General features: G+C 44.5%; 3 protein-coding genes across 6 annotated transcripts; 2 read left to right on the top strand and 1 right to left on the bottom strand.

The window, feature by feature from the left end:
- Positions 1–16: 16 nt before the first annotated feature.
- Positions 17–5,712, top strand: LOC4813347 (carbohydrate sulfotransferase 11). 3 transcript variants are annotated; one of them, XM_033382381.1, is made up of 9 exons: positions 17–120; positions 1,157–1,510; positions 3,690–3,905; positions 4,194–4,341; positions 4,460–4,526; positions 4,598–4,742; positions 4,839–4,994; positions 5,070–5,410; positions 5,473–5,712. In XM_033382381.1, exons 2-9 carry the CDS (start codon positions 1,367–1,369, stop codon positions 5,567–5,569), a joined length of 1,314 nt encoding a protein of 437 aa, XP_033238272.1. In that variant the 5' UTR covers positions 17–120; positions 1,157–1,366; the 3' UTR covers positions 5,570–5,712. The 3 variants fall into 3 exon arrangements, with proteins under 3 accessions (XP_033238272.1, XP_015042919.1, XP_015042920.1); XM_015187433.2 differs by lacking the exon at positions 3,690–3,905 and having other exon boundaries at positions 19–120; XM_015187434.2 differs by lacking the exons at positions 1,157–1,510; positions 3,690–3,905 and having other exon boundaries at positions 82–120.
- A 1,486-nt stretch (positions 5,713–7,198) lies between these two features.
- On the top strand, positions 7,199–12,120 carry dre4 (SPT16 homolog, facilitates chromatin remodeling subunit dre4). Of its 2 annotated transcripts, XM_002134901.3 has the most exons (9): positions 7,199–7,409; positions 7,678–7,941; positions 8,004–8,303; positions 8,369–9,546; positions 9,608–10,474; positions 10,533–10,798; positions 10,864–11,020; positions 11,149–11,268; positions 11,756–12,120. In XM_002134901.3, exons 1-9 carry the CDS (start codon positions 7,341–7,343, stop codon positions 11,913–11,915), a joined length of 3,381 nt encoding a protein of 1,126 aa, XP_002134937.2. In that variant the 5' UTR covers positions 7,199–7,340; the 3' UTR covers positions 11,916–12,120. The 2 variants fall into 2 exon arrangements, with proteins under 2 accessions (XP_002134937.2, XP_015042917.2); XM_015187431.2 differs by lacking the exon at positions 11,149–11,268 and having other exon boundaries at positions 7,200–7,409.
- Positions 11,943–15,260, bottom strand: LOC4813722 (uncharacterized). The gene is made up of 2 exons (XM_001353528.4): positions 13,654–15,260; positions 11,943–13,600 (listed from the first exon to the last, which is right to left on the bottom strand). The coding sequence occupies exons 1-2, from the start codon at positions 13,730–13,732 to the stop codon at positions 12,132–12,134; spliced, it is 1,548 nt and encodes a 515-aa protein (XP_001353564.4). The 5' UTR covers positions 13,733–15,260; the 3' UTR covers positions 11,943–12,131.
- Positions 15,261–15,906: the final 646 nt, after the last annotated feature.

The following is a 15,906-nucleotide window of genomic DNA, read 5'->3' as shown; positions in this document are numbered from 1 at the left end:
GGGTGCAGAGAGGGCATGCCTGCCTGGGCCTCTGCTCATTTCGTATTTTGTATTTTTCGCATTTGATTTCATTCGTGAAATGTGCGTCGTTCGGTGATGACGGGCGACGGCTTGTGTTTGGTGACTTTTCCCCCCGTTACAATCACACCACCCCCTACCCCTCCCCCATCACCTATATTTTTTGTTTGGTGAAACCATAAGAGAAAGAGTGAGAGAAATAAGAGAAAATGAGAGAGGAGGAATATATCACGGCACGCTTTGCAAATTGATATTGATTGCGCGCTTTTCTTCAATTGGCAAACAATTGAATAATAAAAAAAACTAACAAAATGTTGCCCTCCATTGTGGTTGTTGTTGCGGGGGAGAGACAACGAGCGAGAGAGAGTGTTGTACGGGAGAGGTGAAGAAAGAGCAAAGGCAAAGGCAAAGGCAAAGGCAAAAGGCACAAATGCAAAAGCAAAGCAATGGACAACACGTTACGTATACGCCTCTTACGCCCCGCATTTAGCATTTTGTTTGCCAACTTTTGGTCTCTTTTGTGTGTTTGAGTGTTAGAGTGTGTGTGGAAGAGTGTGAGACTGTGTGCGTGTGAGTGCCTTTAATGAATTTAAAATAAATAAATTAGAAAAAAACAAAAACAATAATAAAAGGCCCTGAACATCGACAATTGAAATGTGTTTGGCGAGAAACCCCTCCAGAGTATCACACCCTGCCCCCCCGTAACTGAGTCCCCTCTCTGGTTGCACTCTTTTTTGGTCACTTCCCCTCCATCTACGAAAGAGAATGGAGTTGTTTAGGAAATGGAGTAGAAAATCAATAAAATAAGTATTGTTTGTTGTTTCCGGACTTGCATTTAAAAAAAAACAATGAAAGAGGAAAACAAACCCCCATCGACAGAAACCAAGAGAAAAGCGTACAATTGTTTGGCCTAAAATATCAGGCCCATTGCAATGACACAATTTGGCCCGAAAGGCACTCGACCATAAAACAGAATTGTCATCAGACTGTCAGACACACACACCGCCGGATTCCATTGCTGAATGATCTATTTACTCTTCGGCTCTGTTCCTCTCCCACTTTTTGTTGTTGCTTTTTTTGATACTTTTTTTAAAGAACATTTAGCACAGAAAAACTAAATTTAGCTTTCGCTTAGCAGCCATGAGCAACATTTACAAATATTGTCGCCAACTGCAGGCCAAATTTGCGGTCGCGTAGCCCCCGGAAATGTCTCATGAATATCAATAATAGATATATAGTGTATACTATATATATCCAAGAAAACCAATCAACCAACCAAAGAACAACCAACAAAAAGAAGAAACGATCCAAAAGAAATCAGTTCCTATGCAGCTACATTCGAGTTTAAATGAAATTGAGCAAGAGCCTGGCAAATTGTCGCACCATCCGGCGATATTTGCTCATCTTTACGGCCGTCTCGCTGCTGCTACTGCCCCTCTCTCTGGTCTACCTGGTGTGGAACGAGCAGCTGCAGAAAATACGTGGATTCGAGGTGAGTGGCGCAGTGGGTCAGAGAGTGAGTGTGTGGGTTGCCAGAACCACTCCAGTATCCAATTCGGTAGAGAATATATTGTAGTTCTGTAGCCCTTTGAGTGGCCAGCAAACATGTGCCCTTGCTTTTAGCTATAGATTGTAGACATATATATGTATATATATATAGCAGCTTGTAGAGAATGCCTGCCCTGCCCTGCCATGCCCTGCCCAGCACGCCTGCCTTTTACCCTTCATATCGCCTGACTACAAACCAATTGCAGGCAAATCGATTGCCCCAAGTGTCCGTGTCAGTGAAACGGAGAAAACCAGAAATAGAAACCATCTGAAATTTTTTAAATATTACTATATTTATGAAAGATAAGTCCACTATCTCTGTACAATCATCCCGATTCTATAAACAATTTGTTGTGTGAAGGGCATTAGCATTATCCCAATCGGTATAGTCTCTATAAATACTATTCGTACATGAGAGGCGAATGAAAATGAACCAAATATTTGAAATTGAAAGCATTTTGTTATTGTTTATTTATCAAAGTTGTTAGCAATTTTAGCATTGTTCTGCCTTTCACACTTCGTTGCACGACTGCGATCTTTGAACAGCTTATACATACATACGACTAGTTAGATCCGAGAGCATTTGTTAGACCGCCTGATTAGGTGCAAATTAATTTGAAATTAGCTGGGGGATTTCGCTAGCTTTATCGCCTATTTGTGCTTGAAATCGAACAAACGCTGAACAAAGCGGGAGTATTCTAATAGCGCAACAATTAAGAGCACAAGCATGCAACTTTCTTGGCCTATAACCACATAAGCTGGCCCGGACCGCCTCCGGGCACGCCCTCTGGCCAACCCTTTACCCCCTTTTGCCAAGGGGGTTCGGGTTAATCCGCTTTGCCGTCATTTGCAATGCGTTGCGTGGTCGCCGGAGACTTGGAGGCGCCCGTGCCCGGCCTTGGCCAAATGGTTGGCAAAAGGAAGAAGAAAAAAACATTTGCTTAAATTACACTTAATTACTTGTGGCATCATAAAAAAATCATCAATGCTGGCTGCCTGGCTGGCTGTCCCATGAAAATCGATCCGGAGGGACTGCTACTAGGATTGCCACTAGGACTGCTACTGGTACTAATACTCGCTCTGCTGGTGGGATACCACAATCAATAAACGCTTTCCCACTGCTAATTTGCATAACATTACCCAAATGACAAATGACAAATGCTTAGGCAGTCCCGAAAAAAGAGCAAAGCTTACAGAACACGCATACGGCTTACGGCATACGGCATGCAGCGCGATGTATGCTCTAGTTTATTCGAAGCTTTTGTTTTGCCCGGCATATTCGTACACGCATAATTAAGCACAGCATTCCACAAAACACCCACGCGCGCACACACACACACACACACGCTGATAAGTCAGTAGATACGCCTCCCCTAAAATTCTAACCCCATCGCAAATTACCAACCCATTTCCGCACAGTATACGTCATGCACATAGCGCCACTTTATATGGGGATGAGAAGGAATTTGAAGGATTTTTTGACAAGCCGATGGTGGGATACTCTTTTGCCTTAATGTTATCCCTACGAATATGTGCTAAGTATATTTAATAGAAGTTGCCATTTTCGAGCACTCAAACTCTTATTAATCTGCCAATATACGAGTATGTAAAGTAGTTTTCCATAAAAATCATTATTCCAAAAGCGTTCCTCATACACCAATCTAGATAGACCCTACATATATAACCAAGAGATTTATATGTTTCCCACCCCTCTGCCGAGAACAAATGTACCCCAACCCCCCAGGCAGAGTAGAGTAGATGTAACTAAAGAGTTTGCTCCCGCGTACGCGAGTAAAATGCAAAGTGGCTGCCATGACTGTCTGACAGCTTGTCCAGTGGCTTCCCAGTCCCATGGCCGCAGTGCCACTTGATTCATGTGGCGATCTCTAGATGAAAGTTGACACTGCTGTCTGGTAGTTTTAATTGAGATTGCTGGCCGCCGAGTGGGCGACTGCGACTGCGACTCTCTGCGACCTTGACAGTGCTTGGCCATTAGAAACGCTTTTATAATACGCATACGCCATGTCATCTCTAAGCTCTTAACCTAGAAAAATACAGACAGCCACCACATGAAACACTATTACTAAATACAAAGAAAACCCAAACTGCCACTGCTTTTCTAGGCCTTTAATGTGCAACAGCAGCAGCCGCCACATCAGCAGCAGCAGCAGCAGCAACAGCAGCATCAGCAGCAACAGCAACAGCAGCGGCAGCAACAACAGCAGTCGCAGGGGCAAACATTTCGATATCCGGTGCTGCTGCTGAACAAGAACAAGAACAAGGATCTGACCGTGGTGGCAACGGGCAAGACAAAGAACAAGTGGCGCTATGTTGATAAAGTAAATATGTAACCAGAACAAACACACACAGACACACACACAAACACTCAAGCACACCCACCCACAACCGCACAAACAGGGAAAAAGTATAACTAATGATGTAACCGGAGAAAAATTCTAAAAAAAACCAAACAGAGTCGATTCTTTCGTGGTTGTACTGTAATATATATTGGCAGGCCTTTTGGGTTCGGCATTCGATTCGCATACCCCATAACCATAGCCATAACCATACTATATCTTATGGCTGCCATTAAGTTTCATTATTTCTGAATTTGTTTATCCGAACAGGACATCAATCAGACACGCCTGCCCCTCATTCCCGAGTATGCCGTGCAGACGCTTACGCCGCAGGAAATGCTTCAGGTGGAGCAGCGAATGGATCAGCGGAGGGAGCGACTGAAGGACAAGTGCTCGGCCTATGGCCTGGATGTGTTAGGTGGGTCATGGGGCCACAGCCACAGAGAGAGATAGATAAATAGAGAGAGGGAGAGAGAAAGAGGGGAAGAGTGAGAGTGTGAGAACGAACTTCTCCTTCACATCAATCTTATTTACAGGTCACGACTCGTGGCACACCCCAAACACATGGGAGTTTTTGGTCAACAAAAAGTATCACATTATATGGTGCGTATACAAATTACACATCACATCACATTCACAGGAACTCCTCCACTAAAGCCACGAATTTTGTGTAGGTGCAATGTGTTTAAGGCTGCCTCCTCATCGTGGATGTTCAACTTCAATGTTCTGGCCGGTTACTCACCCAGTTATTTGCGCAAAACCAAAAAGATTCTCCTGAATCTGGCCAGAGAACGCTATCCGCGAGTGACCCTCGACGAGGTGAGTGCGGAAATGGAACGGAAACTTGCATCATACATTTTTTTTTTTTATATATGTATGTATATCTCGTATGACACTTTTGCTTTTCACTTGCAGCTGCGCGAGGCGCAGAATGACTCGCTAACCTTTATCATTGCACGCAATCCCTTTGAGAGGCTGTTGAGCGCTTATCGCGATAAGATGGTGTTCGCCCTGCCCTATTCCTTCCATGACAAGCTGGGCCGCAGCATTGTGCGCAATTATCGCAAGAAGGTAAGAAGGGAATCAAAGACTGACGGAACACCCCCTGAACTATGGCCCTGATCTATCATCTATTATTCCTGACAGCCTTCCCTGGTGGCCCGAGCGCCCAACACCAAGTATCCTTCGTTTCCGGAGTTTGTCAACTGGCTGCTCGACCAGGTGAAGCGGGGCAGCTTCATTGACATGCACTTTGTGGCGGCCACGTCGTTCTGCACACCCTGTCTGATTCGTTTCGACATGATACTGAAGTTCGAGTCGCTCACAGAGGATCAATTATATCTAATCGAAAAGACTGGCCTGAAAAGGGTGATAGCGCCCGTGTGGCGCAACATGGGCAAAGGTGGCCGCAAGACGCACGAACTCCAGCAGCAGTTCTATGCCCAGCTCACAAGGCACGAAATGCTGGAGCTCTACGAGTATTACAAGTGAGTGGGACAATCTAATGCCCCTTTTGATAGTGCGCTAACAGTCTTTGTTCTATTCCAAGATATGATTTCGAGCTGTTTGACTACGATATCCAGGAGTATCTACAGGTAGCCAGACCAGACGAATCATCCGGCAGTCCAACGGCCACAAAGAATTAACACAGCTCTAAATTCGTAGAATTTGCTAACGAAATGAATTAGTTCAACGAAAATACATATTAGCCGTCACAGTACGTAATTGCAAATGTTGATAATACTGAATGAATACAATAATAAACTTAAATATATTTAAACGAAACGTTTTTCCCGTCTATCGTTTTTTGGGCTGCTATCGATAAGCGCGATAACACTATATCGAACAAATATCGGAACACGTTTGGGTTAATTGGGCATATTTGGTATTAGTGTGCCACAACAACTTTCTTCTGTTGCTAATTCCATGCACACATACCCTGGGAGAAATGGATGTTATAGAATTGAGAAAATGTTTGTCTTCCAAGGCTCAGGATCGAGATAAATATATACAAGATACTAATAATACACATGAATAAGTCAAAAACATGTCAATTTGAGAAAAGGTCTTAATAAATTGCGTTTGAACTACATATAAAATTAACGAAATAGGGTGCACAAAGACCTATACACGCATCATGTCTTCAAATACTAGCAACATTGCGACTGTTTTTTTTCTTGAACTATTTTGTTCAAACCGTGTTTTAGTCAAAATACAATAAAAGCAAGAACTAAAAACTAACCAATTGTTTAGAAAATGTATTCATCAATGGGCTAAAATTATGTGGGCACGGCTAAATGTTCTATTTAGCTGGTAATATTCGACGGAATATCAAAAACGAGGAATAAGTAAAATAGAACTTGAATTCGTCAGTATATTTATGGTATATTTTTAAAATGACATGGTATGTTTCAGTATATTCCTGATGGTCGTTATCGATAAATCCGCGGTCACTACTGCAGCAGTGTTGCCAGATAAGCTAGATTTCACAAAAACACAAGCTAAAACAAGCTAAAAATTGAAAAAAGGCCAAAAAATATGCTAAAAATAAAAAACACATAGATATACACATTTCTAATTGTGTTATTATTTTATCCAACTCGCTATTACTCGAATCGGTATATTTATCGCTGGAACGTATTAAATTTAAATATTTCTCCGGTAATTGGTAGTTGTGGCAACATATGGCATGACGGCGCAATCCATATCTGTAAAATTAAAAAAAGTTATTGTCGTATTCATCAGACAATTAAATATTACTAAAACAAACCTTATATTTAATATTGAGTTTAAGGATTGAACAGTCATTTTGTTCCTAAACATGGTCTTAACGATATTTATTTGACTGATTACACGTTCAATGGCAGCATTTGACCACGGTAGACTTAAAATTTCAATGGCAAATAAAGCGATTTCTTCAAGAGGTTTGTTTATTATTTATTTTTAATATCAAATGCTATTAAAGCTTACCTTTCTCTGTGTTGGATAATAAGCTCCTTTACCTCAATTTTCCACAATTACACATTTCACACGATCGCCAAGTTTCTGTGTAGTAGTGACCGAAACTTTTCAACGAAAATATACCATAAATGAATTCTAAAATACCATGATAATGTACAACAAATATATAGGATATAAAAGGCAAACATAAACAGAGTGAAATTAAAAAAGGCTAGATTTAAGGCTATAAGCATTTTCATAATTTTTCAAGCTTTTCCGTTTTCAAATAAGCTAGATCTAGCCTTAAATAGGCTAAAATGGCAACACTGTACTGCAGACGCTGTTTCTTCTTCTTACCCTTGCCGCTGCCGCGCAATTTTTTCATCCGGCGGAATTCGCAAATGTGTGAAAAAGAATTTAGCTGAAATATAACTAAGATCGGAATTACCTACTAGTTGGTGTGGCTAGAGCAGCAGCATGTCGAGCTTTGTGCTGGATAAAGAGGCGTTTGTGCGTCGCGTAAAGCGGCTTTACACGGAATGGAAGGTAAGTGCGGTTCTGGCGCGTCTCGGTCTGTTGTCTCGTGTCCACAGGAGCGCCCGAGTCAGTTTTCCAGTGATAAATAGCCTTCACATGTGGCTGAGATAAAGAAACAGTTGAATATTGTTGTGAAATTCACAAGCGAATCTGGATTTTCATATCCCTGGGTCGAGTTAGGTTAGGAGGCGTGCGGAGATTACTATCGCGGCTGCCTTGTGGAGATTTGCAAATCAGCTTAAGTATATATGTTTGTCTGTGTGTGTATCATCCCCAGGCACCAAGCACTGGACACGACGATGCCCTGGGCAATCTGGACTGTATCATGAGCGTCGTCGGCTGCGACGAAGATGTGATTTACTCCAAGTCCCTGGCCCTTCAGATCTGGCTGCTTGGCTACGAGCTGACGGACACTATCTCAGTTTTTGCCTCCGATGCGATCTACTTTCTCACAAGCAAGAAGAAGATCGAGTTTCTGAAGCAGGCCCAGAACATCAGCGAAGAGGGCGTGCCTGAAATAAAGCTGCTTGTGAGGGACCGGGTAAGTAAATCGAGATTCCCCTTCCAAGTTCAATTCGATTTCATGCTTACTTTGCTTGGCAGACCGACAAGGATAAGGGAAACTTTGAGAAGCTCATCAAGAGCATACAGAACTCGAAGAAGGGCAAGCGCTTGGGCGTCTTCAGCAAAGATTCCTATCCGGGAGAGTACTGCGAGTCGTGGAAAAAGATACTAATGGAGTCACAGTTCGAGCACGTGGACATCAGCACGATCATCGCGTACTTGATGTGCCCCAAAGATGAGTCCGAAATCAACAATATACGTAAGGCCTCACTGGTGTCGATGGACATTTTCAACAAATATCTCAAGGATGAAATTATGGACATTATCGATTCAGACAGGGTGAGGTCTTTTCTAGAATCAGCCATGCCAAGAGTACTCTTGTAATCATCCCAATTCCCTTGCAGAAAGTAAAGCACACAAAGCTGTCGGATGGGTGTGATGCCGCCATTACCGAAAAGAAATACACCAGTGGCCTGGATCCCAGGCTACTGGACATGGCCTATCCGCCTATAATTCAATCGGGTGGATCCTACAGCCTTAAGTTCTCCGCCGCGTCTGATAAGAATGTATTGCACTTTGGCGTGATCGTTTGCTCCCTGGGCGCCCGCTACAAATCGTATTGCTCCAATATATCACGGACTTTCCTTGTCAACCCCACCGAGGCCATGCAGGAAAACTACACGTTTCTGGTAAATGTACAGGAGGAGATTCTCAAGCTGCTCGTGCCAGGTGCCAAGCTGTGCGAGGTCTACGAAAAGACACTGGCCCACGTGAAGAAGGAAAAACCGAATATGGTGGATAATCTCACAAAGACATTCGGCTTTGCCATGGGCCTGGAGTTCCGGGAGAACTCCATTGTCATTGGACCCAAGTGTCAGGCGCTGATCAAGAAGAATATGGTCTTCAATCTGCATGTCGGCATTTCCAATCTCACCAATCCCGAAGCTGCCGACAAGGAGGGTAAAACCTATGCCCTGTTCATAGGAGACACTGTGCTGGTGGGCGAGCAATCGCCAGCCAGTGTGATGACTCCTTCCAAAAAGAAGATAAAAAATGTCGGCATTTTCATCAAGGACGACAGCGAAGAGGAGGATGTGGATGATAAAAAGGCCTCCAAAGAGGATCAGGGCTCTGAAATCCTAGGACGCAGTAAAAGGAATGCTGTCCTGGACTCGAAGCTGCGAAATGAGATCAACACAGAGGAGAAGCGCAAGGAGCATCAACGGGAGCTAGCCCAGCAGCTGAACGCTCGCGCCAAGGAGCGTCTGGCGAAGCAGGGAAATTCCAAGGAAGTGGAGAAGGTGCGCAAGAACACCGTATCCTACAAGTCCATCAGCCAAATGCCACGCGAGCCCGAGGTCAAGGAACTGAAGCTGTACGTGGACAAGAAATACGAGACAGTCATTATGCCCGTGTTCGGCATCCAGGTGCCTTTCCACATTTCCACCATCAAGAACATCTCACAGTCCGTGGAGGGCGAGTACACCTACTTGCGTATTAACTTCTTTCATCCGGGTGCCACAATGGGGCGCAATGAGGGTGGTCTCTATCCCCAGCCAGAGGCCACATTCGTTAAGGAAGTGTAAGTGTTGATCCTGCATAGATTGAACATTGGCTAACCATCTCCATCCATTCCCTTGCAGGACGTACCGCAGCTCGAATTTGAAGGAGCATGGCGAGGTGGTTGCTCCGTCGGCCAATCTGAATAACGCTTTCCGCCTGATCAAGGAGGTGCAGAAACGCTTTAAAACGCGCGAAGCCGAGGAGCGAGAAAAGGAGGATCTGGTCAAGCAAGATACGCTGATATTGTCCCAGAACAAGGGCAATCCCAAGCTCAAAGATCTGTACATTCGTCCCAATATTGTAACGAAACGAATGACGGGCAGCTTGGAGGCGCACACGAATGGCTTCCGCTACATCTCTGTGCGCGGCGACAAAGTGGATATCCTCTACAACAACATCAAGAGCGCCTTCTTCCAGCCCTGCGACGGTGAAATGATTATTCTGCTCCATTTCCACCTCAAGTATGCCATCATGTTTGGCAAAAAAAAGCACGTGGATGTCCAGTTCTACACGGAGGTGGGCGAGATCACCACGGATTTGGGCAAGCATCAGCACATGCACGATCGCGACGATTTGGCCGCGGAGCAGGCGGAGCGAGAGCTGCGCCACAAGCTGAAGACGGCCTTTAAGAGCTTCTGCGAGAAGGTGGAGACCATGACCAAGTCTATTGTGGAGTTCGATACGCCATTCCGTGAATTGGGTTTCCCCGGGGCGCCCTTCCGCAGTACCGTCACGCTGCAGCCCACCTCTGGATCGCTGGTTAATCTAACAGAATGGCCGCCATTCGTCATCACCCTAGATGATGTCGAGCTGGTGCACTTTGAGCGTGTCCAATTCCATCTGCGCAACTTCGACATGATATTTGTGTTCAAGGAGTACAACAAGAAGGTTGCCATGGTCAATGCCATTCCTATGAATATGCTGGACCACGTCAAGGAGTGGCTAAAGTGGGTCTACATTTTGACTTTGTTTACCTTCGTGTTTCAATTGTGCTGATTCTTTCAGCTCTTGCGATATTCGCTACTCGGAGGGCGTTCAATCTCTGAACTGGCAAAAGATCATGAAGACGATTGTAGATGATCCTCAGGGCTTCTTCGAGCAGGGCGGTTGGTCCTTCTTGGACCCCGAATCCGACGGCGAAGAGGATAATGAAACTGCCGAATCGGAAGAGGATGAAGCCTACAATCCCACAGATGCCGAAACAGATGAGGAGTCCGAAGAAGATTCCGAATACTCAGAAGCCTCTGAAGATGAGAGCGATGACAGCGATGGTAATATACTGATTCTATTCTCATGATAGTCTTCCCCCAAATCAAACCATACTCTCGTTTTGCAGAAGATCTTGGCTCCGATGAAGAATCCGGCAAGGACTGGTCCGATCTGGAGCGTGAGGCAGCCGAGGAAGATCGAAATCACGATTACCAGCCCACCGATGACAAGCGCAACGGCACGAAATTCGATACGAAAAAGAGCGACATGAGTTCCAAACACAGGTATGAGAGAGAGCCGAATGGCCCCAGAATGGCGTCCACCCCACGAATGTGACTTAACCTCAGCTCTCCTCTGTTTTATCTTTATCAATTGTTCTCCCCCCATTTACGCACACGTACACCCAACACAGTCGACGAGACCGCGAGGAGCAGCGATCATCGTCATCGCACAGTAAAAAGCATAAGTCGAATTCCTCCTCTTCCTCTTCGCATTTAAAATCCTCCAGCTCCAAACATGGCAGCTCATCTAGGTTTGTTAACGAAAACCCACCAACCAACCTCTAGCATCATCAGGCATAACGCAAGAGCATCGCATCCCATACACCAACATTCGCATTCCACACAAAAAAAATCCCATACAAAATGGAAAAATTAAACACCGATTGGCTTGTAGATTGGATTTTGATATTAAGAAATTTATGAAGTACATGAAAAGGTTGAAATAGGGATAGACTTTTACATTCCACATTTTTGATTGTTTTCTCTTTTTTTTTATGACTTTAGCTTTCTAATGCCCAACTTCTTTGACTGCACCCAAAAAAAAACCCCTACTTATAATACGACAATTCCAATAGCTTCTTAAAAATACTTCATAAATTAATGCGAAATTTCTTTTCCAAAAAAAAACCAAATCATCTTCAAATGTTGCTTGCTACAAAATTATAAAACAAAGTTCTGCGGCTTGCGTCAATAATATATTAATAATAACAAAACCTACTCTCAATCTTATTTTTAAAGCCCTTCGAAGTCGTCCAAGGATAAGTACCACAATCGGGACAAGCATCATTCCTCATCTTCTGGTCACAAGAGCAGCAGTAAGAGCAAGGACCATGATCGGAAGCGTTCGCGGGAGGACAGCCGTGACAATGGTCACAAGTCGAAGAAGTCTCGTCGTTAAATGTGGTTTACTCGCAACTGCTGTCTGTTTCAAACTTTCCTGTTATCTGTTAAAATCCCCACCCCCACCCAAACTCCCTTCCTCCGGCCATCTCCAACTTCTTTTGCACTAATCCCCCATTCATTTTCACCGCTTCAAAGTTGTATTACAAATTTCATAATTATAATACGATAATACATGTAATAAATTAATTTAAGATACCATCTGTCGCTGGCTTTACTTGTTCCAGCTGCCCAAGAGCTTGCGATAGACATGGAGCATGTCATCGCTGTCCTCCCTTCGGAGACCAGAGTGCTGCTGTCGCTGATGCTGATGCGGATGCTCCTGCCGGGAATGGGAGTGAGGACTAGTGACTGCGGCGGCCACACTACCTCTGCGACGATGTGCATCGAACATGTTGCGGGTCTTGTTGATGGGATAGCGCATCTTATTCTTCAGCCACGTGGTGAAGGCGCGCTCGTTGTCCTGCATCTTCTTCAGGTCGTGCTCGTTGCTCCTGAGCGTCTGCTCCATCACGTATCGCTGCTTTCGGCGGAGCTTCTGCTCCCTTCGCTGCAGCTGCTGTGCGCTCAGCCCGTACTCGGACATGTAGCCGGTGTAGCGAGGCAGTTTCTCCTGCAGCGAGTGTCGATGCTCGCAGCAGGTCTTGTAGTTCATCCGGATCGAGGGCGATGCTGTCGATGCGGAAGCCGAAGAAGGTGTTGGAGTGGGCTTGGCCCTCCGACGGAAGCTAAAGCGGCGTGAATTGAAGAAAGTCTTGGAGCTGGACTTGGGGCAGGCGGCGGTGGCCTCGTTAGCTTCGTTAGGTGGGATTGAGTCCTCCCTTTTGTAGTAAATGCTTTGCTCGTTCAGCTCAAAGTCGTCCGGGATGTAGCTGGCTACAATGATGGACAAGTCGTCGTCTTCCTCTGCTTCATTGTCATGGTCTGCTGCTGGCGGCACTGGTGGAGGAGATTCATGCTCATCCTCCACTCCGGTCAGCCTATCGATCTGTGCCTGGCCCTTGGGATCCAGGGTCTTGTAGAGATTCTTGTAGGCTTGACGCAGCTTAAGGCGCGCCTCATTCAAAGTGCGTTCCTCTTCCTCGCAGTCAGATTCGGTCAGCAGGTTGGTCAGACTCTTCTGATCCGACTCCTCATCATCGTAGTCGTGCTCGAATGTATTCTGGCGACGTTGAAGGGCAGAAACCGTGGAGGAATCGTTCTTGAGGGGCGTGTCATCATCCAGATCCGCCTCATCCACGCCGGAGAAGTCGTCTTCCTCCTCCACAACGATGGCTTCCTCGGGGGCGGGCTTCTGTGGGACTTCCGTGAGGTCTAGGATTTCCTCGCATATTTCCTCCTCCACCTCCACTTCGGACTCTTCCGCTGAAGGCTCTGCAATTATCTTAGCCTCCACTGGATTCATGGCCACCTCTGGAGCTGGAAGCGGCGGCGACGACGATGCCTCCTCCTCTGCAATGGGCTTCAGCTTCAGCTGCGTCAACTGCTCTAGAAGCTCGTCAGGTGGACTGGGACTCTGGTCCTTCGGCTGCTCCCCCGTAGGCTCGTAATCCTCCAAGTTCAGGGCGAAGGTCACTTTGGTCACCTTGCCGTTGCCATTGGCGGCCTCGTCGGGTGCAAAGAGCTCCTTGTTGGCCTCCTTGATCTTGTCCACAATGTTGTATTCGTTGACGGGCTTCAGGACTGCGGAATAATCCATCAATAGAGACATGCTGCTGCCAGCAGTGGCGACTTACAATAGACCTCGCAATCCTCGTCCGACTCCGCCTCGTGCTCGCTCATCTCTGTCGGCGGCGGCGGTGGCGGCTTTCGCATCGATTCCCTTCGAGTGTTGGGATATTTTTAGACGCCACACAGGATTTATGATTCGCAGGCGCCAAAACTTTCCATTTCGTGGCGTGCAAAAGCGACAAAGCACAGCACAGAGGAGCCGCAGTCCCCGCTCAGGGCCCCATCACAGGCCAAGCACCCATTAAAGTCTAATGAACTTGGATATGGATATGGGGATGTGCACTCCAGACATTAGCGGCTGCTCCTCCGGCACCTCCCGCTGCCGCTGCGGTTATGGCCAGCCATCAGGCATTTCAATGGCGCCCGTTGCCAGGCGGCCGCACGCTCTGGATGTCCTCTTGTTTGATCGATGCCTGGTGACAAATTGTCTCTTCTGTACAGGGGTTGGATTGGATGGGATTCGGCAAGTGATTGAATGGGGACTACGAATGATGGTTGGATAGAAACAAGAACACTGCTGTTTGGCTTTTATTTCCATGCACTTTATTCCATATCATTTCCACACTTACATTCCTAAGCAGCACATTTAAAGCTTAATCATCAACGGCCGCACCGAGTCGGGGTCGGATCGGGTCGGGTCGAGGCAACAATTATACGTACAATATTCAAATTCAATTCAAATAAGTTCGAAGCTACAAAAATAATCGATTCGATTCGAGGGGGAGACGCACAACACCAATATAATTAAACCTATTAGAGCCGTCGTTAACTTTGTATTGAGCAAAAGTACTATTCATTCTTTCCAAAGCCATTGCCAATTTGATTGTTTCATACATTCATATAATATCATTTCACTTCATTTCATCTGCTTCGCCATTGGCCAAAGGCAACTGAAATATCCATTAACCTAAGAGTACCCTCGATTGGGGCTTTGGAGTTGGGTTGGGAGCTGGAGCTGGAACTGGAGCGTGTCCACAGTGCGTTTCATAAGTGTAGGACAACAGGTTGGAGCTTTCTACATACATATATGGGAGTTTATCTTATGTTATACATAGTTCGATCTGTGTTCAGGTTTGGAACAAGAAGGAAATCTATTAAACTACAGAATTAAGTGTTGGAAATTTTACTAATAGAACTTGATCTATTTTGTGAATAGAATAAACTAGATTGATTGCATATATCAGAACAACCAGTTTTGGGCAGTATGGAGTCTAAATCTTTCTCTTACAGCTTTGAAACGCACTGTGTTCTTGGGGCAAATGATGAATTTCAGTGGGAATGCCGCAAATTAAAGATAAATGTTATCGCTATATTTTTAGCCAGTAAAAGAAATCAATTTCCCGAAGACAGGGCAGAAATGAAAAGAAAAAAAGACTGAACCAATGATAAATCACGTTGAAAAATCCATAAACAATTGATAAAACCTTCACCTTTATCACTATCATAACTTCGATAGCGAGAAAACATAAATAAATTAAACCCAGTCAAATCTCGGTTTTCGGATGAAGTAACTTAAATGATACACATATCATATGTATATGTATAATAAATGAATATAATTAAAATCAGGTTTTTCAAAAATAATATTATTTAATTTGCATAAAAACCAACATTAAATAGGAAAATATACATACAAAAGTCACAAAAACTACAGAGATATACAAAACTAAACATACATAAAAATTTCGTGTAAATTTTGGAAAAGATAAAGTAGTCCTGTATTAGATTAGATAGATTATCCATAAATCGTATTTATGTGTCTGTTCATTAAATTTATTGTAATTTTTGTTGTGTTTTTATGTTTTTTTTTCTTGTTTCTTTTTCGTATTAATACAACCATATTCAGCATTTCTTAAAAAAGAAATTATACATCATTAAGAACTAAACGGATGAGAGGTGTGTTGTGAAGAGGTGAATCAGTTTCAGTTTCAAGAAATGTTAATGACTGTGAGATGTAATTTCATTAGAGGACGGGTAAGGTTTTTAAGAATGCGTGGGATAAAATGGGATAAAGGCGGAATAGAGTCGCGTCATCAGTATATTCATAAAAAGAACGCATTGCAATATCGGGTCATCGACTTACATCACTAGAACGAGTAGTAGCTAGGTATTATCATGGGGTTTTGCTTAAGAGTTCTCTTTTCGCTTTACAATCCGCTAAATTATATTCGTAATTCGACGTTGACTAAAGTCTAGTTCTAGTTCTTTAAGGCGCATCCCTGGACAGACGCTCACTAATCGTATAGTACATAGATTCG

Source organism: Drosophila pseudoobscura, chromosome X (genome assembly GCF_009870125.1).
Source record: "Drosophila pseudoobscura strain MV-25-SWS-2005 chromosome X, UCI_Dpse_MV25, whole genome shotgun sequence".
NCBI classification, from domain to species: Eukaryota; Metazoa; Arthropoda; class Insecta; order Diptera; family Drosophilidae; genus Drosophila; species Drosophila pseudoobscura.
The sequence above is the reverse complement of the archived record's forward strand: the minus strand, read 5'-3'. Positions and strand labels throughout refer to the sequence as shown.

Bases quoted from the DNA above. Each gene is read 5' to 3' on its own strand.
- LOC4813722 (XM_001353528.4), bottom strand. From the start codon at position 13,732: ATGCGAAAGCCGCCACCGCCGCCGCCGACAGAGATGAGCGAGCACGAG. The intron at 13,601-13,653 runs GTAAGTCGCCAC...ATTATTCCGCAG, and splicing joins CGAGGATTGCGAGGTCTATT to TCCTGAAGCCCGTCAACGAA.
- LOC4813347 (XM_033382381.1), top strand. From the start codon at position 1,367: ATGAAATTGAGCAAGAGCCTGGCAAATTGTCGCACCATCCGGCGATAT. The intron at 4,342-4,459 runs GTGGGTCATGGG...TCTTATTTACAG, and splicing joins CTATGGCCTGGATGTGTTAG to GTCACGACTCGTGGCACACC. The intron at 5,411-5,472 runs GTGAGTGGGACA...TTCTATTCCAAG, and splicing joins GAGCTCTACGAGTATTACAA to ATATGATTTCGAGCTGTTTG.
- dre4 (XM_002134901.3), top strand. From the start codon at position 7,341: ATGTCGAGCTTTGTGCTGGATAAAGAGGCGTTTGTGCGTCGCGTAAAG. The intron at 8,304-8,368 runs GTGAGGTCTTTT...ATTCCCTTGCAG, and splicing joins ACATTATCGATTCAGACAGG to AAAGTAAAGCACACAAAGCT. The intron at 9,547-9,607 runs GTAAGTGTTGAT...ATTCCCTTGCAG, and splicing joins GCCACATTCGTTAAGGAAGT to GACGTACCGCAGCTCGAATT.